A 15,069-nucleotide genomic window follows, 5' to 3' on the forward strand; every position below is an offset into this window, starting at 1 on the left:
AAGACATTACTGATGAAGGATCATGGCCGGAGCACTTGCTGCATCTTGATCCAGCGTATGGCGAGGCCCTGACACATGAGGACGTTTCCATGATCCAAGAAGACTACCGTTTTAGAAAAGGAGAGGCTGAAGAGTAGGGAGGGCAAAGGCAAGGACAAAAGCAAGGGGAAGCTCCTGCCCTGGAGGAGGAGATAGCAGTGCTGGCGCTCGAAGCATATCTTGTGTCACGTTTTAAGTACCCGAGCATTTGGAACCGTCGCGTGTCGGCGGTCCAGTAAGATTCGCGAAATACGCGAGCGGTAGACAGCAAAAAGTCGGGTCGCAAATCTATAGGCAAGTCATATCGGGAATTCTATCGGGAATCAAGTGGTAAGTGGTGATAGCATGTGCTGAATTGGCGCCAATCATTAACTGGGACAAAAATGGCTTTTGGACCTTCAGAAGGGACGCTATTAGCTCTTCGAGCTGTGCTTCAGAGAACTAACGAGTTTTCAGAGGCATAAGAGCGGATCCGATGTTGGGAAGTATTCACCATCCAGTCGGAGGGTAGTTCCAGCTTCCCAGTGTTCCACTGATTTCGAAGGTCCCTCAGATATTTTATGCGGCTGGAGAGTGAGTCTGCGTCGGTGTGAACCAAGTCACTTCAGAGGTAATGAGTGTGAAATACATGTAGATTCGATTTTCTGTGGCACGTGGATGTTGTGGCAGTGCGAATCGAGACACGATGGAACAAGTTATGCTTTCGGCGGAATCAGGCACGACAAGCGCAGACATCGCGTACTCCCAGGGGGTGACAGACCCTGGACTTGATTCCATATTGCGAGCGCGAAGTATGACTGACTGGCTGTGCGTGTCAAGTCATCTCGCTGTGGGGACAATTCTGATACCACATTTAGTGAATGCCCACCCGTTGAATACACCAAGTTGAACGACATTTTGTTCCGGGACTCATTTTCCAGGCCCAGGGCTCGTATAGCATCTCGTATCCGCTCACCTGTGATGTATGAGAATCTCCCCTCGGAACTTAATGTAGGCTCAATTTAGAACCACTTGAACAGACCCTCAATATTTTGCAGACACTAAGGAGAGGGTTCGAGCAAGAGAAACTCAGGAGCCTCCCACGTACTGCCTCTTACGGAAGTCTCTTGGCTCTCAACTTAAACCTGGCCTTTGCAACATCCTACTATAAAGCCGAAAAGATCCAGACAATTCGTGGTGATGGCAGTAATGGGCTCAACAATCCGAATGGCCCCGGTTGGCCTTCACTTGATGCAAGCAACCTGGGGACAATGTGGACGCTCGACTCAAATAACAATATGCTGATAAACCAAATTTTCCGCGGCTGGCATCGGCGTGAAGATTTCACAGATTTTGGGTATGGCCAAAGGATTATCTCGGCTTGTGGAATCACTCGTCCTGAATTCTTCCTTGCAGTGAAAATTTTTCGGTTCCTAGGTTCACTCTCGTCGACTCGATCTCACATTTCAGTTCTATATTCTGTATTGGCGGCACGCAGATCCCTGTGGGCGTTGCGGTTGACATGGCATCACGTAGACCAGAGATCTGCCAGCAGGAACCTTATCAGCAGGCGGATGTCATTGCTCGGCAGGAACTGATAAAAGCAAGCCTACCAGTCTTAACCCTGATGGCAATGGCAAGTTGTCATATTGACGCCGGTGGAAATTTGGTGCGTCAGCCGTTTCCAGAGGCTTTCGTGTTTGGCATAGCTGTCTTAACCGAAGAAGTATTGGTCGAATTGCTTGCCCCGTACTTTGACGAGAAGTCGAAGAACTGGAAGATATATTGCTCTTCTTGTCATTCCATTTTCTTTGGCGACCCGACGTTGGCCCGCGCGCGACCACATTTCCTTTTTGTAAAATTCCTCAACTTGATATCTGGGATCCATGTACACCATCAAAATGTGGCGCGTACACTGGCCAGACATGAGTGGGATGAGCATGTATTGGCAGTGTTTTCTAAGCCATCTTCTGTCAACTAGTACTAGTCACACAGCGACACGTTCGGCACGACATATCACAAAAATTGACTTGGTCCTCGACTGACAACTGATGGGACTCTTGCTGTGTTGCATCTGTGTTTCTCCGGTTTATTGTTATGCGGACAATAGTCTACCTGCAGCAAATTGCCCCCTAGTTCCTCTCAACGTCCACTGTGACTTTCACATCTTGCAGTCGTCACCATGCCAAATATCATGCAGGATTACCTTCAAGATCTCCACCGAAAGGTCAAGAACTACCAATATCCCACTATCAGAGATCCAAACCGGACACTCCCCCCGTTCCCAAAGGTCTTCTTTGGGACCATCTGAAGAAGCTTGGATTCATCGATCGATCAGAGCCTGTTGAAAAACCGATGTCTACTGGCTTCAAGACAGCCAGGTATGCACAAATTTATGCTCCATGTGGTTGACCATGACCGAGGTAGCAACGTGAGTATTGGAGATGTTGCATCGCGAAGTCTCCGAGTCTTTTTGAGCTGGGATGAATATGCCACGCAAGAATCTTTTGAGGAACCGAACTGCGCTGAGTGAACAGTAGAAGAGTATGGAAGTATTTGCGCATCTCATGGGGGCTGATGGATCGGTTCCCAATTTAGTCCTAGCAACCCCCCTCCTCTCCCAATAACTACATAGTAGGCTCGCTGTTGAAGAATCAAATGGATTTGTACTCTTGGTTGGAAAGTCTTACCTTAGCCCCGATATGGAGTACTGGGGGAAGAAAACATAGGTAAATTCTTCACCTAGCCAAATCGGGTTAAATAAGAAATGTAAACACGACACGGGAACAGTGGCGAATGAAGTGAATATATTCAAACCGATGCGCCTATAGTGACTTTCCAACAGCTGAACTGATGCTAGACCTTATTTAAGATCTCCAGAAATTTCTGAACTTGATATTTGGGATCCATGTACACCATCAAAATGCAGCACTATACTGACCGGACATGAACGGGACAAAGACATGTTGGGAGTGTTCTCTAAGCTATCTCCAGCGTTATGTAGTTAAATAATCATACGACTGCTGCGATGTATTTATCAATAGCGTTGGATTAATCCTCAACCGACAACTGATAGTCACAAGCGGGACTCATGCTGTGCGGTATCTATTTCCCCACTCCATACTTATGCAGATAACCTCTCCTTCGATGGGATGCTCCGAGGAGCGGGCCAGCAGTTAGCAGATACTAAGAACAGGGGCTAAGGGTTTGAGCAATAAAGTGCGGGGGATTCAAAGGCAGCACCTCGCGGTGCTCGTAGATTCGAACATAATGAAGATCAGATATTCGAGGAAAGCGCGGGGTGAGTATGAAAAAAATGGACTGAGATAAGGTTCCAGGATGACCGCCAAAGTCATTGAGGCCCCTCCGAGGGCTGTCACTCTTTGGTCCACACTGCGTCCAGCCAGGTTCCAATGGGGGTAGTGTCAACGGGTGGGTAAGCAAGGCTAGGATCAGTGGTTGTGGAGATGGAAGTTTCGTCCGTATCGGAGTTACTGCTGAGATCATAGATGCCGTCCTCATCCAGTTCTTCAGCCTCCTCCTCCTGAGCATAGGCCTCCGCTTCTCTGATATCGAAGTGGGAGGTATCATCCAGCGCCTCTGTGCGTCTATCCTCTGGAAGATAGAGAAGGTGCCACTTCTGTTCTGTTTCACGAACATCAAAGGGTGGCCATGACATCGGAGCATCAAAGATGTCACACAGTCGGAATGCATGCTTTGATATGGTTTTCAACGCAAGAAACAGCCGGACACGTTCGAGATAAGGAGAGTTCGGGCCAGTCATGAGTTCTTCGGTTTGATCCTCCTCTGGTGGATACTGCCCGAAGCGGAATGTGTCCAATTCTGAGGATGCTATGAGATACTCTCCTGAGGCTTCGTCCCAGAATGGAATGAATGCTAGGAGCGTGAGACAACCCGACTGCCAGACAAGGCCAAATATCATCAAAAACTCAGGCAATGAACGATCTTTTGAACCTTTCGACCAGAATCCACTCCCCCGGGGTGAGGTTAGTTGTCGCACGAACGACGCCAACATTAAGCTCGCCAGACTACCGCGGACCACATGAAAGACATTTTCAAGAGTTTCGGATGACACCGACTCGCTGCCAGATTCGAAGGCACCTGTGATTAAAGCAGGGTTGGAAAAAGACACGGGGAGATGTTGATCAACCCGCTTTGAGTCAGCCATCAGTGGTGTGATGAGATGCCTGACAATGCAAAAATGGATACGGTCCGGCGGCTGAGAAGGCTGAAATTCTTCTGGGAAACACAACTGAGGATGTCTGTTTGAAAGGGATTCAGCACGAAACATGTCAGACAGTATCCGGAAACGTGTGACCTCAGAACCCAACAACCCGGAGAACCAGACAATGCATACATGACCATATCACCAAAGGATACGTCGCCCCCGTTATGCATAAGCAATGAATGGAGCTGGCTCGAAGCGTATCTCGTATCGCGATTCAAGTAACCAATCACTCGGCGACGTCTCTCGTCTGTTGTCCAGTGAGGTTGAAAGAACACGCGGGCGGTGGATAGTAAAAAGTCGGGTTGTAAATCTACGGGCGAGTCGTACCGCGAATCAACTTCTTCAGGTGTGAGTGGTGATAGCATGTGCTGAATGGGTGCCAATGTAGCGCCAACCATTAATTGGGACACAAAAGGGCCTTCTTCCTCAAGGAGGGATATTATTGGCTGTTCGAGCTGAGCTTTGGAGAACTAGGATGGCCATTCTTAGACGAGCGAGGATGAGCCACATCTCAGCACGCATTTACCATCCAGTTAGAGGGAAGTCCCAATTTTCCGGTGTTCCACTGGCTTCGAAGGTTCCTGAGATACTCCATGGCCCCAGAGAGTGAGTCGGCGTAAGGGCTCGCACCCTCCAGAAAGCCAACACGAATCAAATCACTGCGAGTAATAAGTATGGATTATACTGGAAGACGAGCTGGATCGGGAACTGACGATTTGAGTCTGAAACCGATCGATTCGGTAAACCACTGAAGGGTGATTTCATGTTCTATGGTCAGAGGCTCGCCGCATTCCTGGGTTGAATTCATAATGGATGGTTTCGTTGTGTGAAAATCGGTATATGCCGTACTCTCATCATCCGCAAAAAATATCGTGAAAGTATTGTGACGGGGCCGGGGCTGCGCTCGCGTGGAAGTCGCAGTAACGAACACACACGCGCGGGGGGCACGGAAGGCTCGGAGAGTGGTAGAAGGATATTATGCGTTGATGTCTAGACACAGTAATCGATTAGGCAAGATCCCAGCCTCTACCAAACCGATGTCATGGAAAAGCATCCGTAGCATCTGGGTGTGAAATGAGAGTGTCTCTGTGACATCCGAGCTCGTATAGAATATCGAGCCTCGAGACAGGTTGGGGAAGACAGCGGGCGCGCAAGTTGCTATGGCACGCCCGATGTTAGGGCATTATTTGGCGGATCTCGGGGCGAGGTGAACAGGATCAATCATAAACATAAACGACCTTTACGCAGTGTTGTGCATTGATGAATGGGCAGCTGGAGTCTGGAAAATTCCAACCCTAATTCAGTAACGTCAGCGACACAGAGCTTATGTAATGCCCGTGGCAGTACAATCGTGACCACCTCAGCGGGAATGGACCCGCGTGTAGAACCGGCTGCGATAGGCACGGACGCTGCCCATCCTCAAATAAAAGGGGCAGGACTCGATCCCTTATTGCAAGCCCGAAATTTGAGTGATTGGCTGTACGCTCAAATCCACCTTGTTGTCGGACTCGCCACCATTCTAACACATTCACAGTGAGCGCCCAGTCGTGGAATACGTCGAATTTACGCACCTTTTCTTCTGGAACTCGATCTCCGGGCCCTACCTGATTAGGGCTAGTTTAGCTTCCCGAATCCGCTCGCGTGTGGTGTATGAAAGTCTGCCCACAGAGTTTAATGTAGGCACAGTTTAGAATTATTTGAACGGCTACTTCAGGCTTTTGCAGGCACTAAGGCGAGGGTTCGAGCAAGAGAAACTAATGAGTCTCCCACGTGCTACCTCTTATAGAAGTCTCTTGACTCTCAACTTGAACCTTGCCTTTGCCACGTCCTACCATAAAGTCGAAAACTTCGAAGTAGTTCGTGGCGATGGCAGTAAGGGGCTTAACAATCCGAACGGACCTGGATGGCCTCGTCTTGATCCAAGCATTCTGGGCACCATGTGGATTTTTGACTCGAACAACGATGCGTTGATTAACCACATATTCCGTGGCTGGCATCGACGCAATGAATTTACAAATCTCGGGTACGCCAAAAGTACCGTTCCCGTCCGAATACTCTCCCCATCTTGAATTTGTTTTCACAGTGAAATCTTTACCACTCTTGGATTCAGCCCCGTCGACTCCATCTCGCACTTCAGCTCTTTATCGTATATTGGTGATACGCAGATCCCTGTGGGCGTCGCGGTTGACATCGCCTCACGCGGGCCTGGAAATTGCCAGCAGCAACTCTATCGGCAAGAAGACATTATCGCCCGAAGGACATTGATGGCGGCAAGCATGCCAGTGTTGACTTTGATGGCATTGGCAAGCTGTCATATTGACACTGATGGAAATTTGGTGCATCAGCCACTTCCGGAAGCCTTTGTCTTTGGCGTAGCTATCCTAACCGAAGAAGTAATGGTCGAACTGTTCACACCATATTTCGACGAGAAATCGAAGATCTGGAAGATATATTGCTCCTCCTGTCATTCCATTCCCTTTGGCGATCTTACGCTAGCTCGCGTGCGGCCGCATTTCCTTCTTGTAGAATTCCTCAACTTGATATCTGGGATCCATGTCCATCATCAAAATTTAGCGCGTACGCTGACCAGATTTAAGTGGGAAAACCATATTTTGGCCATCTTTTCTAAGCGATCTTCCGTCGACTGGCACTAGTTATTCACTCGATGCGATATATCAAAAACGATGACTTTACTTTGACTGATAACCGATTGTCGCAAACAGGACTCTCGCTTCTTTATTGTTGTGCGGATGGCGAACATTAGTCTACCTGACCACTGCTGTATGAAATGAACCGGCTGTTAGCGGGCCCTCGGCGATGGGCAGATGGTTCTACCTTCCCAGAGTAGCTCTCAGTCTTGTTCTCTCTCCGCTTTTGCACTTCGCGTCTCCCTAACTTGCATCAGTCACTATGTCGAGGGTCATGCTGGACCATATTCAAGATCTCCACAGACAGAAAAATCAAGAATTATCAACATTCTCCGCTAGGGACCAAACCGGACACTCCCCTCTTTCCCCAAAGTAATAAGTAACAAACTTCTGTGGGATCACCTAAGTAAGCTTGGCTTTATCGATCGGTCGATGCCTATCGAAAAGCCGGCGTCCACCGACTTCAAGACAGCCAGGTAGGTCAAGATCACCACTCCAGCTCATTTTTAGTGGTCGATTGATGGTCGGGCCAGCAACATAAGCCTGGGGGAGGTCCTGTCACGAAGTCTACAAGTATTTCCAAATTGAGGTGCATACGCCGATAAAGGATATTTGGCAAATAAGAAGACCGCAGGCGCACAACAACAGAACATAGCAGTCTTCGCGAACTTCCTCGCGGCATCAGTCGAAGTGACAGTTAAAAAACTACCTGCTGTCATGAATGTGAGCACGTATCTGTCATATGTTGGTTACTCGCAACTGCGTCTGACGCTGTGAAATATCGATCGTTAGGTACTCCCCATCAATTGGCGGGTGGATTACATTAGGAGAATTAGCCGAGTTAGAAGATGGGTTTGAGATGTTGCAAATAGTTGCGACAGTACTGTGCCTTAACTCCCCGGAGGGTAAAGCTGCAAACCATCAAGCCAGATCTCTTCGAGAAAGTCTTGGAATGATACAGAAGAATAAATCTGCATTTGAGTTTATCATTCGAATGTTTCTTCCATACCGCGGAGGAACAGTGTCCACCGAGACGGATACCGAGAGAAGCGTTGATGCGATCTTAATGCGATTCTTTGATATCGATTCGAAGCCATCCTTCTTCTGCCATTCGTAAGTGTCTCAACACTCCTATGCAACCGCTATAGCACTGAAGTTGATAGGAACTAACCTGTCAGTGTTCATCCTATCGTTGGGTTTGGGAGTACAACCCCTTGGGCAGACTTGCTCACGTCGGTGCCTTGGAACCAATCGATGGGGGCTCCAGTTGGGATATTTATTGGGGAAGCTAAACGTCCCGAAACCAAGGCCCCCACTCATGCAGTAGTCCAAGCGACACCTACATCATCTAACCTGTCGGTGCCGGACAAAAAATCTGCCACCCAGCCCAACTTTGCGCAGGCTCTCAACCAAACATTCCTCGCATCACTACCTGTACTGTCACTGATTTCGTTGGCTTCAACCAGTGGGAACGGATTTAGTCCCAGAATGTTATGTTCCCATCGTGGTCAGCGCATGCTGCCAAGGCCCCCAATACCTCATCCTCTTCGTGGGTGTATAATGCAGTCAAACTTGGAGAGTTTTTCCTATCCGAGATGGTCACCAGTAACCAATTGTCCCCTCAAGGATCAAAGTTCGTCGAGTTGTGATGGATATGGTCCTCAAACATAACGATGAACTATTCGAGGAACTATCGGCTGCCTCATTCCATGGGATCGTAGGAGAAGCCTTTAGAGTTTGGAGGGAAGACGTTAATGATGAGGAGTCATGGCTGAAAAATTTAGGTCTCCACCCCGAGTATGACGAAATTCTCAAACACAAGGACATTGTCGAAATACGAGAGGACTACCATGCGAGAAAAGCAGAAAAGGGGAAGAGAGAAGAAAGACAAGGGTGATATTGGTTCCTTGAAGGATGGGATGGCAAAGTTAGCGGTTGGAGAGCCATGGCGAACGTCAAAAAAGGAAGGATTAGCGAGTATGTTTGCAATACCTTAAACTAGTGCCACGATTGTCCGATGCTCACGCCCAGGAGTTCATGTACTAGTGACCAGAACGATGGATTGTCCATCGATACGACAGATGGTGAATCGTTCATCTGACTCTACCTGCGCATGACCTCAATGGAGACCAAGGGGAAGGAAATTCGGGGGAATGTACATCTACCTGGTCCTCCGAGGTACTCTGCATGTCATAATTTGGTGCCTACTCGCAGTTGTAGCTACTCAACTGGAGGACATATCTGAACCTTAAGCTGACACACATTCAGCCGCTTTTCCTGCGTAAGTCGTGGCTACCTCGGTCGTGTACCAAGGCCGGATAAAGTATCAAGTCGCGATCTTACTTCTTGTGCGCCTTAGTACTTCATGTGTGGCAGCTGAAGAGGGAACCACGATGCGGCATGACGTCATGGTCAGACAGTTTTTCACTGCGGCTTGGCGGAGGTTGTCAGCCTAGCTTCTGGGTGCATTGCGGATGTCCGTCGTCCGATGATGAAGCAGAGTCGAATAACGACAGAGTTACTTGAAGTTGTGTAGAGTTGCAAATAGGGGTGGCATGCGCATAATATTGGAACGACTAGTTGAACTGCCTTCGGCTGGTTGAGGACATTTGTTGTAAAAAATCTGGCATTCCAAATATGGCAACCCGGTTCAGCGGCCCCCAGATGACAGAACTTCGGCTGGGAAGCCTTGCACCATCAAGAGTCAGCAACAAGGTATTCGATACATAATCTAATAATTCGAAATGGTGCACTACATATAGCTGGGCTCAGCAACATGAAGGTCCAGAGCACTGTGGCGGCCTTGCAAACTGGGATAATATTAGACAATCCATACGGGCGACATGCGTTTAAATGACCAGGGCTTTCACAGGGCTTTGTCCTCCCTAGAAAACCGGAAAATAATCATACTATGACCATGGCTCGTCAGATGAATGTATAAGATAGACTCACCTCAAGGAGCAATATCCTCTCTGCGTCTATCATCGGTAACAGATCTCCTTGCAATGTGTCATCACTCGTCACCTCGCGGTATGGAAGTCCAGTGACGACCTTGTCAACAGCATCAGGGCTTGGGAATACAGTTGGTTCGAGGTGAATCTTCATACGGCCTGAAACCCCGTAATCCTTTGATATCCTTGGTGGCCTGATCGAACCGGATGAAGCGGGCTCCTCGTTGCTTGACTGTCTTTCCGCGTCTGCGCCATGCTCAATCCTATCATCGGAATCGGTGTTATCCCTCACGCCAATAGACCCAGCACGAGCTGAATAGGGATTGAAGTCTAGTATATGAAGGCGGGTAAAGCAGGGATTCTCTCGAGTCATTTCAGGCATCGGTACATGCTCGAGGGTGCTAAAAATGTATCGGTTCATGAAAATAGAGTAGAATGTCGTCCTATTCGTAGTCTCCAACAGGCGCGCAGAACGAGGTCCCCAATCATCCCATGGAACACGGATAGGGAGCACGCAGTCGGCGTAAGAGTTAGCATCTAGATCGTCATCCAGCATCTTTCCACTGGTATGAAAATTGCTCTCGAAACGTTTGGTCATGCGATAAATATCAGACACGGCGATAAACATCTTGTAAGACCCATCCCCTTCCAAGGATTTCAGAGTAAGTGAAAAGACAGCGACTCTGAAATCGTCCTGCCGGGGACGAACAAACGGTCCGTTGGTAGCGTATGTACCCCCCCATTTTGGCGGATTGATTGGGGTTGTGGAGGAATCTTGAACTGAACTTGATGAGAAGGAGGGCATGCTTGGAATAGGTTTGTTTGTAGGCATCGGGTCTCCCTTGGATAAAATCTCATATTCTGGAGCTTCAAAGACAGGACTGGGCCGGCAGTGCAGCCGCATGATGTGTGCATACGCCGCCCCGGGTGAGAAATTGGGTAATTGGAATGTTGCGACATGCTGAGATGGAAGGAAAAGTTTAACAGGGGGACCGTCGTAATGACAAGGTCTAAATGAATAGACCTCTAGTGAGACAGAGCCCCCCCCATGTCGAAAAATTATGAAATGGCGCGGAGACAAGAAAAGAAACGACTCCATTACGGAACCCGAGAGTTCCTATACTCCCAAGGTTTAGGGCAATGCCTCATATGCAGAGCCAGTGAAAGACACTTACACATTGACATATCCCTGTCTTCCAATTCCAAATCCAAAAATACCGACCCACATCCAAAAGATCCCGTACCATGATGCCGACAAAGTCGCCAAAGATCTCGACAAGAATGTACGAAGGACCAGCTGCCGGGCAAGCATCGAGAGTCTCATATTGGGCCATCGGGTGAAAGCCATTATCAGACATTTGCCTTATTCTGACAAACATCTTATCAAAGTCGTCGCAAACGTAAATGGCCAAATTCTGTTCCGGATCGATACTGAAGTCCAGATACTCGAAGCCGAGGCGGTGGAGAATAGGCGTTTGGGACCAGTCTATCTCAACGTCATCGCCATCTCCACCTTCTAGGTACATCTGACGCTCAGAATCAATTGATTCAAGCAGTGTGGATGATAATCCGTGACCCTTTGAATTCGAAAGACGATCCGCGACTCTCGGAAGGGGGTGGAGCGATAAACAATCAGGGTCATTCAACATGCTGGATGTGTGGTACCCATACGCAAAGAATCCATGTTGCAGCTTGTATGATATTGTGTCCCTGGAAGTGAAACGGTGGGGCCGTGGATTGGCCAAAATGGTATACGTTTGAGGTCGCCATTTCAAATTAGCCCATCCAACTTCCCGCCTACGAAGACTCGTAAGTTTCTCTGCAATAGAGAGATGATCTGGATCTGGGGTTCCATCAGATCAACATTCAGCATTAGGCTCTGCATATACATCACCCGTGCAAGCGGCAGTGCTACCGGCGAGAAGGTAAGTTTCGCGCTCGATGTTATACTGGAGAACCAACGACCCCTCGATGACATAGATAAAGGCTTTAGTTGCCTACGAACGTCATTTATATTAGAACCATAAAAATGTATGACAAACAGGAATAAAACGTGAGGAGCGAGGGGGAACGAAAGGGCAATAGCGAACTGCTTCTGACTAAAACTCGCCTGTTTGGACCTCATGAGATCATTCAAAGAAAGATGCTTCAAAATGTTAACCAAGACCTCCACCGGGAAAGCCGTAATAATGAGTCGCGGCTTATCATGAATATTGAGTTGAGATGAGGCAAAATCCTCTGACATTCTTGCAAAGGAATTGAATTCATTACGTAAGGTTCCCCAAGAAAGCGCTGTCACCTAGTGTTACCCTGGCACTGACCAATATGATAACCATGCGTGGTGGCTAGGCCCATACCCTGCTTTGATCCATGCTCCTATGTCTATGTGTATTGCTGCTTACTACTCTCGTGCCAAATGGTGAATTGAGATATTCCCCCGGCGAGCTGAGCTCGCCCAAACTTGGCTCATCAGGTTTCCCTGGCACGTTGATAGGAAACATGTGCTGAGCGACTGGCCTGTTTAATCCTTTGATTCCCTGACTTGCACGAGTTGCACACATGGCCCGCGCCCCTCTCAGTTTCTCCATGCCAGATAGTACCCGGGATTCCCGGTCCAAGTCGCGAGCTTGGATTATTAGAATTCTGCGTTGCATCACCTGGAATATCACAGCTAACCTCACTGTGTCCGTGCCTCAACCCTTAAGGTGTGTACAGGCACCCATTTCGATTTTCATGAACTCAGAAGTGGTGGCTTGAATTGCGCCGGCACGCGCTGCAATCAGAGAGAACCAGGCAGTCTGTGGCACCTTCCTGTCATTGCGCTACTTCTCGGTACATTATTGGTCCGTTGTGTCGGATTGTAAGCGGTACTGTTTTGGCAATACTGAGGAAGGAGTCGCAAGTTGAAGCAGCATCTGCACCAATAAATAAAGAACTGAATCCGGAGAGTCTTGCGTCAGGAGTTGGCGAGGGTCCCTTTGCGAGAAACAAAGATATTCGATATACAATCCAACAATTTGGAAGGGGTACGTTGCATACAGTTGGGGGAATCGCAGATCTCAGCTACCCTAAAACTAGGGGAAGGCTTCGGCGACAATAGTCAACTAGGCTAAGGACAGGAATTGGCAAATCGATACTAGCATTTAAATGACCAAAACTTCCACGGTGTCTCGTGTGTTCTCAAAAACCAGAATGTAGTCGAACATACTATGACCAAGGTTCTTGAAGCAATCTATTAGACAGACTCACAATATCCTCTCTGCGTCTATCATGGGTGACACGTCTCCTTGGAAGGTCTCATTACTTGTCACCTGGCGGTATGGAAGACCACTGATGACTGGGCAAGCGAAGCCGAGGTCGAGCGATTCAGTCGATTCGATGTGAGTCTCCATACGACCCCAGATCCTGAAATCCTTTTTCGAATTCGAATCGGATGACGGGGGCTCCTCGATGCCTGACTGGCTTTCCACGCCCGCACTGTGCTCGACCTGAGCGTCCAAATAGAGAGCAGGTGGTCACATTACATAATAATAAGTGCTTAGGTAAGCTTTCAATCATATATCAGCTCACCCTCCAAGTGTTATGTTCCTTTCATGTCCAGGCCCTTGAATATTGCATTTGTCGTATGCCAATTTGAGGCTTCGCGAGGTGATGTCCCCAGCGCTACTGAGTAATATACAACACCGATCCAGCTACATATTGAATGCTAAATCCTTGAATTGCACATTCGTATCCACTGTCAATTCCCGCGTCTAACCTTCTTAAACTCCTCGCGAGCGTCCGCACGTTTCTCGACGGTATAGTTTATCATCTTGACAGTGATCTTCCCATTCTCGATCAAGAACGTGTCAATGCCATCAGTGACCCGGAGGCCGTGCTTGGAATCATGATAGGCCCAACGCTCCGTCACCCAGCTGCCTGTTTGTCGCACCACTGTATCAAGGATGGTATACTCGGTTGTAGGCAGTTCGCTGTTTAACAGCCTGGCAGACTCCTTGATGCCCTCGTGACCTTTAAGAATTCGTTCGAACGTCCCGACGAGGGACAGCGTCAGATCCTCCGAGTAGTTCCGCTCGATGTCCAAGGGGATGTCCCCAATATAGCGCAGAAGAATGTGCTCCCAGTACACATCCGATACACTCCGATTGTCGGTTGGCCCCAGATCTCCTTTCTGAACTCCCGTGATGACCCTCTCCAGCAAGGACGGATCAGGCTTGCTGGCGGTGTCTTTGACATTGTCCGACATCGACTTGAATTGCTTACGCAACCATTCCTCTCCCTTGCGTAGGCGGGGGTCGGTAACAATAAGGCCGGGACAGTGGTCGACGAGTTTTTGGGCAAGCGCTTCGTGGCCATTGTCAAGGGCTAGCTTGATAATGGTACGACTTTCCTCGTCGCGTTCTTCGATGTTAGCTCCCTTTTCCAGCAACAAACCGACAGCTTTGTCATGACCCGCTATGACCGCGGCTATCAGAGGAGTGACACGGCTATTCTTTCCATCGACCCGAGCGCCTTCGCTGATCAGTTTCTCCAGAGTGTGGACGTCCCCTATCCAGGCCGCCGCCACGAGCACATCGCTGAGGTTCTTTGACATTGTTGTCGAGCAGTGTACGCTGTCGCGGATTCGCAGGTCAGTGGAGTGGAGGGGAAATTGAAACAGTTGTACATTACAAGAGGAATTTGGGTATGGTTATCGATTGAGTACTATTGCTGTGTCAAAGGTCAGCGAGGTTGGGGGGCGCAATCAGGGAGGTCTCGCTTACCAGTTGTCTTACTGAAGGTGAGTTGGGTTGTTGGTGATGAAGTGAATGACTTTCACTTGGTGCGATGGGTTTATCATCCGCCGATTGAAGAACAGAGAACAGATACCTCCCCAACGAAATACAAACGAGTGACCAAGGGAGTATATAATTGAACCCTAGATGCAACACGACCTGAAAGGCAAAGGGATTCCAAGAATGAGGAACTTGGCATGAGGATAAATAACATATGTGTCTACGTATAATCGATCTGCACAGCTAGCTTCTGACTACATATTCTATCTATCGTGTATATATCTACATCGATCCAGCTGTCCCCCTATATGGGAACGCATAACAGCAGCCATCGTGTGGAGTATCATGTGGAGTACGTACATCCGCTCTTCGAATTCTGACGTAAGCACGATCTTTGGTTCATTGTTTGCGCCCATTTTGCTGCCCCA

General features: G+C 48.6%; 7 protein-coding genes across 7 annotated transcripts; 3 read left to right on the forward strand and 4 right to left on the reverse strand.

Annotated features, from left to right (window-relative positions):
* Positions 1–713: 713 nt before the first annotated feature.
* Positions 714–2,349, forward strand: EI90DRAFT_3031450 (uncharacterized protein). The gene is made up of 4 exons (XM_039058320.1): positions 714–846; positions 897–1,029; positions 1,077–1,375; positions 1,435–2,349. The coding sequence occupies exons 1-4, from the start codon at positions 725–727 to the stop codon at positions 1,997–1,999; spliced, it is 1,119 nt and encodes a 372-aa protein (XP_038923577.1). The 5' UTR covers positions 714–724; the 3' UTR covers positions 2,000–2,349.
* A 571-nt stretch (positions 2,350–2,920) lies between these two features.
* Positions 2,921–3,858, reverse strand: EI90DRAFT_3031452 (uncharacterized protein). The gene has a single exon (XM_039058321.1). The coding sequence runs from the start codon at positions 3,730–3,732 to the stop codon at positions 3,205–3,207; it is 528 nt and encodes a 175-aa protein (XP_038923578.1). The 5' UTR covers positions 3,733–3,858; the 3' UTR covers positions 2,921–3,204.
* Positions 3,282–5,303, reverse strand: EI90DRAFT_832644 (uncharacterized protein). The gene is made up of 5 exons (XM_039068125.1): positions 4,981–5,303; positions 4,794–4,926; positions 4,397–4,737; positions 3,994–4,301; positions 3,282–3,937 (listed from the first exon to the last, which is right to left on the reverse strand). The coding sequence occupies exons 1-5, from the start codon at positions 5,073–5,075 to the stop codon at positions 3,714–3,716; spliced, it is 1,101 nt and encodes a 366-aa protein (XP_038923579.1). The 5' UTR covers positions 5,076–5,303; the 3' UTR covers positions 3,282–3,713.
* Positions 5,304–6,024: 721 nt separating this feature from the next.
* On the forward strand, positions 6,025–6,921 carry EI90DRAFT_3115621 (uncharacterized protein; the record flags this gene model as incomplete). Its single annotated transcript, XM_039062808.1, has 2 exons — positions 6,025–6,290; positions 6,351–6,921. 2 exons carry the CDS (start codon positions 6,025–6,027, stop codon positions 6,919–6,921), a joined length of 837 nt encoding a protein of 278 aa, XP_038923580.1.
* Positions 6,922–7,347: 426 nt separating this feature from the next.
* Positions 7,348–8,812, forward strand: EI90DRAFT_3115622 (uncharacterized protein; the record flags this gene model as incomplete). Its single annotated transcript, XM_039062809.1, has 5 exons — positions 7,348–7,391; positions 7,708–8,028; positions 8,094–8,349; positions 8,403–8,464; positions 8,542–8,812. The coding sequence occupies 5 exons, from the start codon at positions 7,348–7,350 to the stop codon at positions 8,810–8,812; spliced, it is 954 nt and encodes a 317-aa protein (XP_038923581.1).
* Positions 8,813–9,509: 697 nt separating this feature from the next.
* EI90DRAFT_3031455 (uncharacterized protein) lies at positions 9,510–11,248 on the reverse strand (the record flags this gene model as incomplete). The annotated part of the gene is made up of 3 exons (XM_039058322.1): positions 9,510–9,800; positions 9,868–10,983; positions 11,042–11,248. The coding sequence occupies 3 exons, from the start codon at positions 11,243–11,245 to the stop codon at positions 9,765–9,767; spliced, it is 1,356 nt and encodes a 451-aa protein (XP_038923582.1). The 3' UTR covers positions 9,510–9,764.
* Positions 11,249–13,557: 2,309 nt separating this feature from the next.
* Positions 13,558–14,568, reverse strand: EI90DRAFT_2965024 (uncharacterized protein). The gene is made up of 2 exons (XM_039055510.1): positions 14,538–14,568; positions 13,558–14,479 (listed from the first exon to the last, which is right to left on the reverse strand). Exon 2 carries the CDS (start codon positions 14,458–14,460, stop codon positions 13,606–13,608), a length of 855 nt encoding a protein of 284 aa, XP_038923583.1. The 5' UTR covers positions 14,461–14,479; positions 14,538–14,568; the 3' UTR covers positions 13,558–13,605.
* Between the last annotated feature and the right edge of the window lie 501 nt (positions 14,569–15,069).

This window comes from Cantharellus anzutake, assembly GCF_015039405.1.
Source record: "Cantharellus anzutake strain C23 chromosome Unknown EI90scaffold_2, whole genome shotgun sequence".
NCBI classification, from domain to species: domain Eukaryota; kingdom Fungi; phylum Basidiomycota; class Agaricomycetes; order Cantharellales; family Hydnaceae; genus Cantharellus; species Cantharellus anzutake.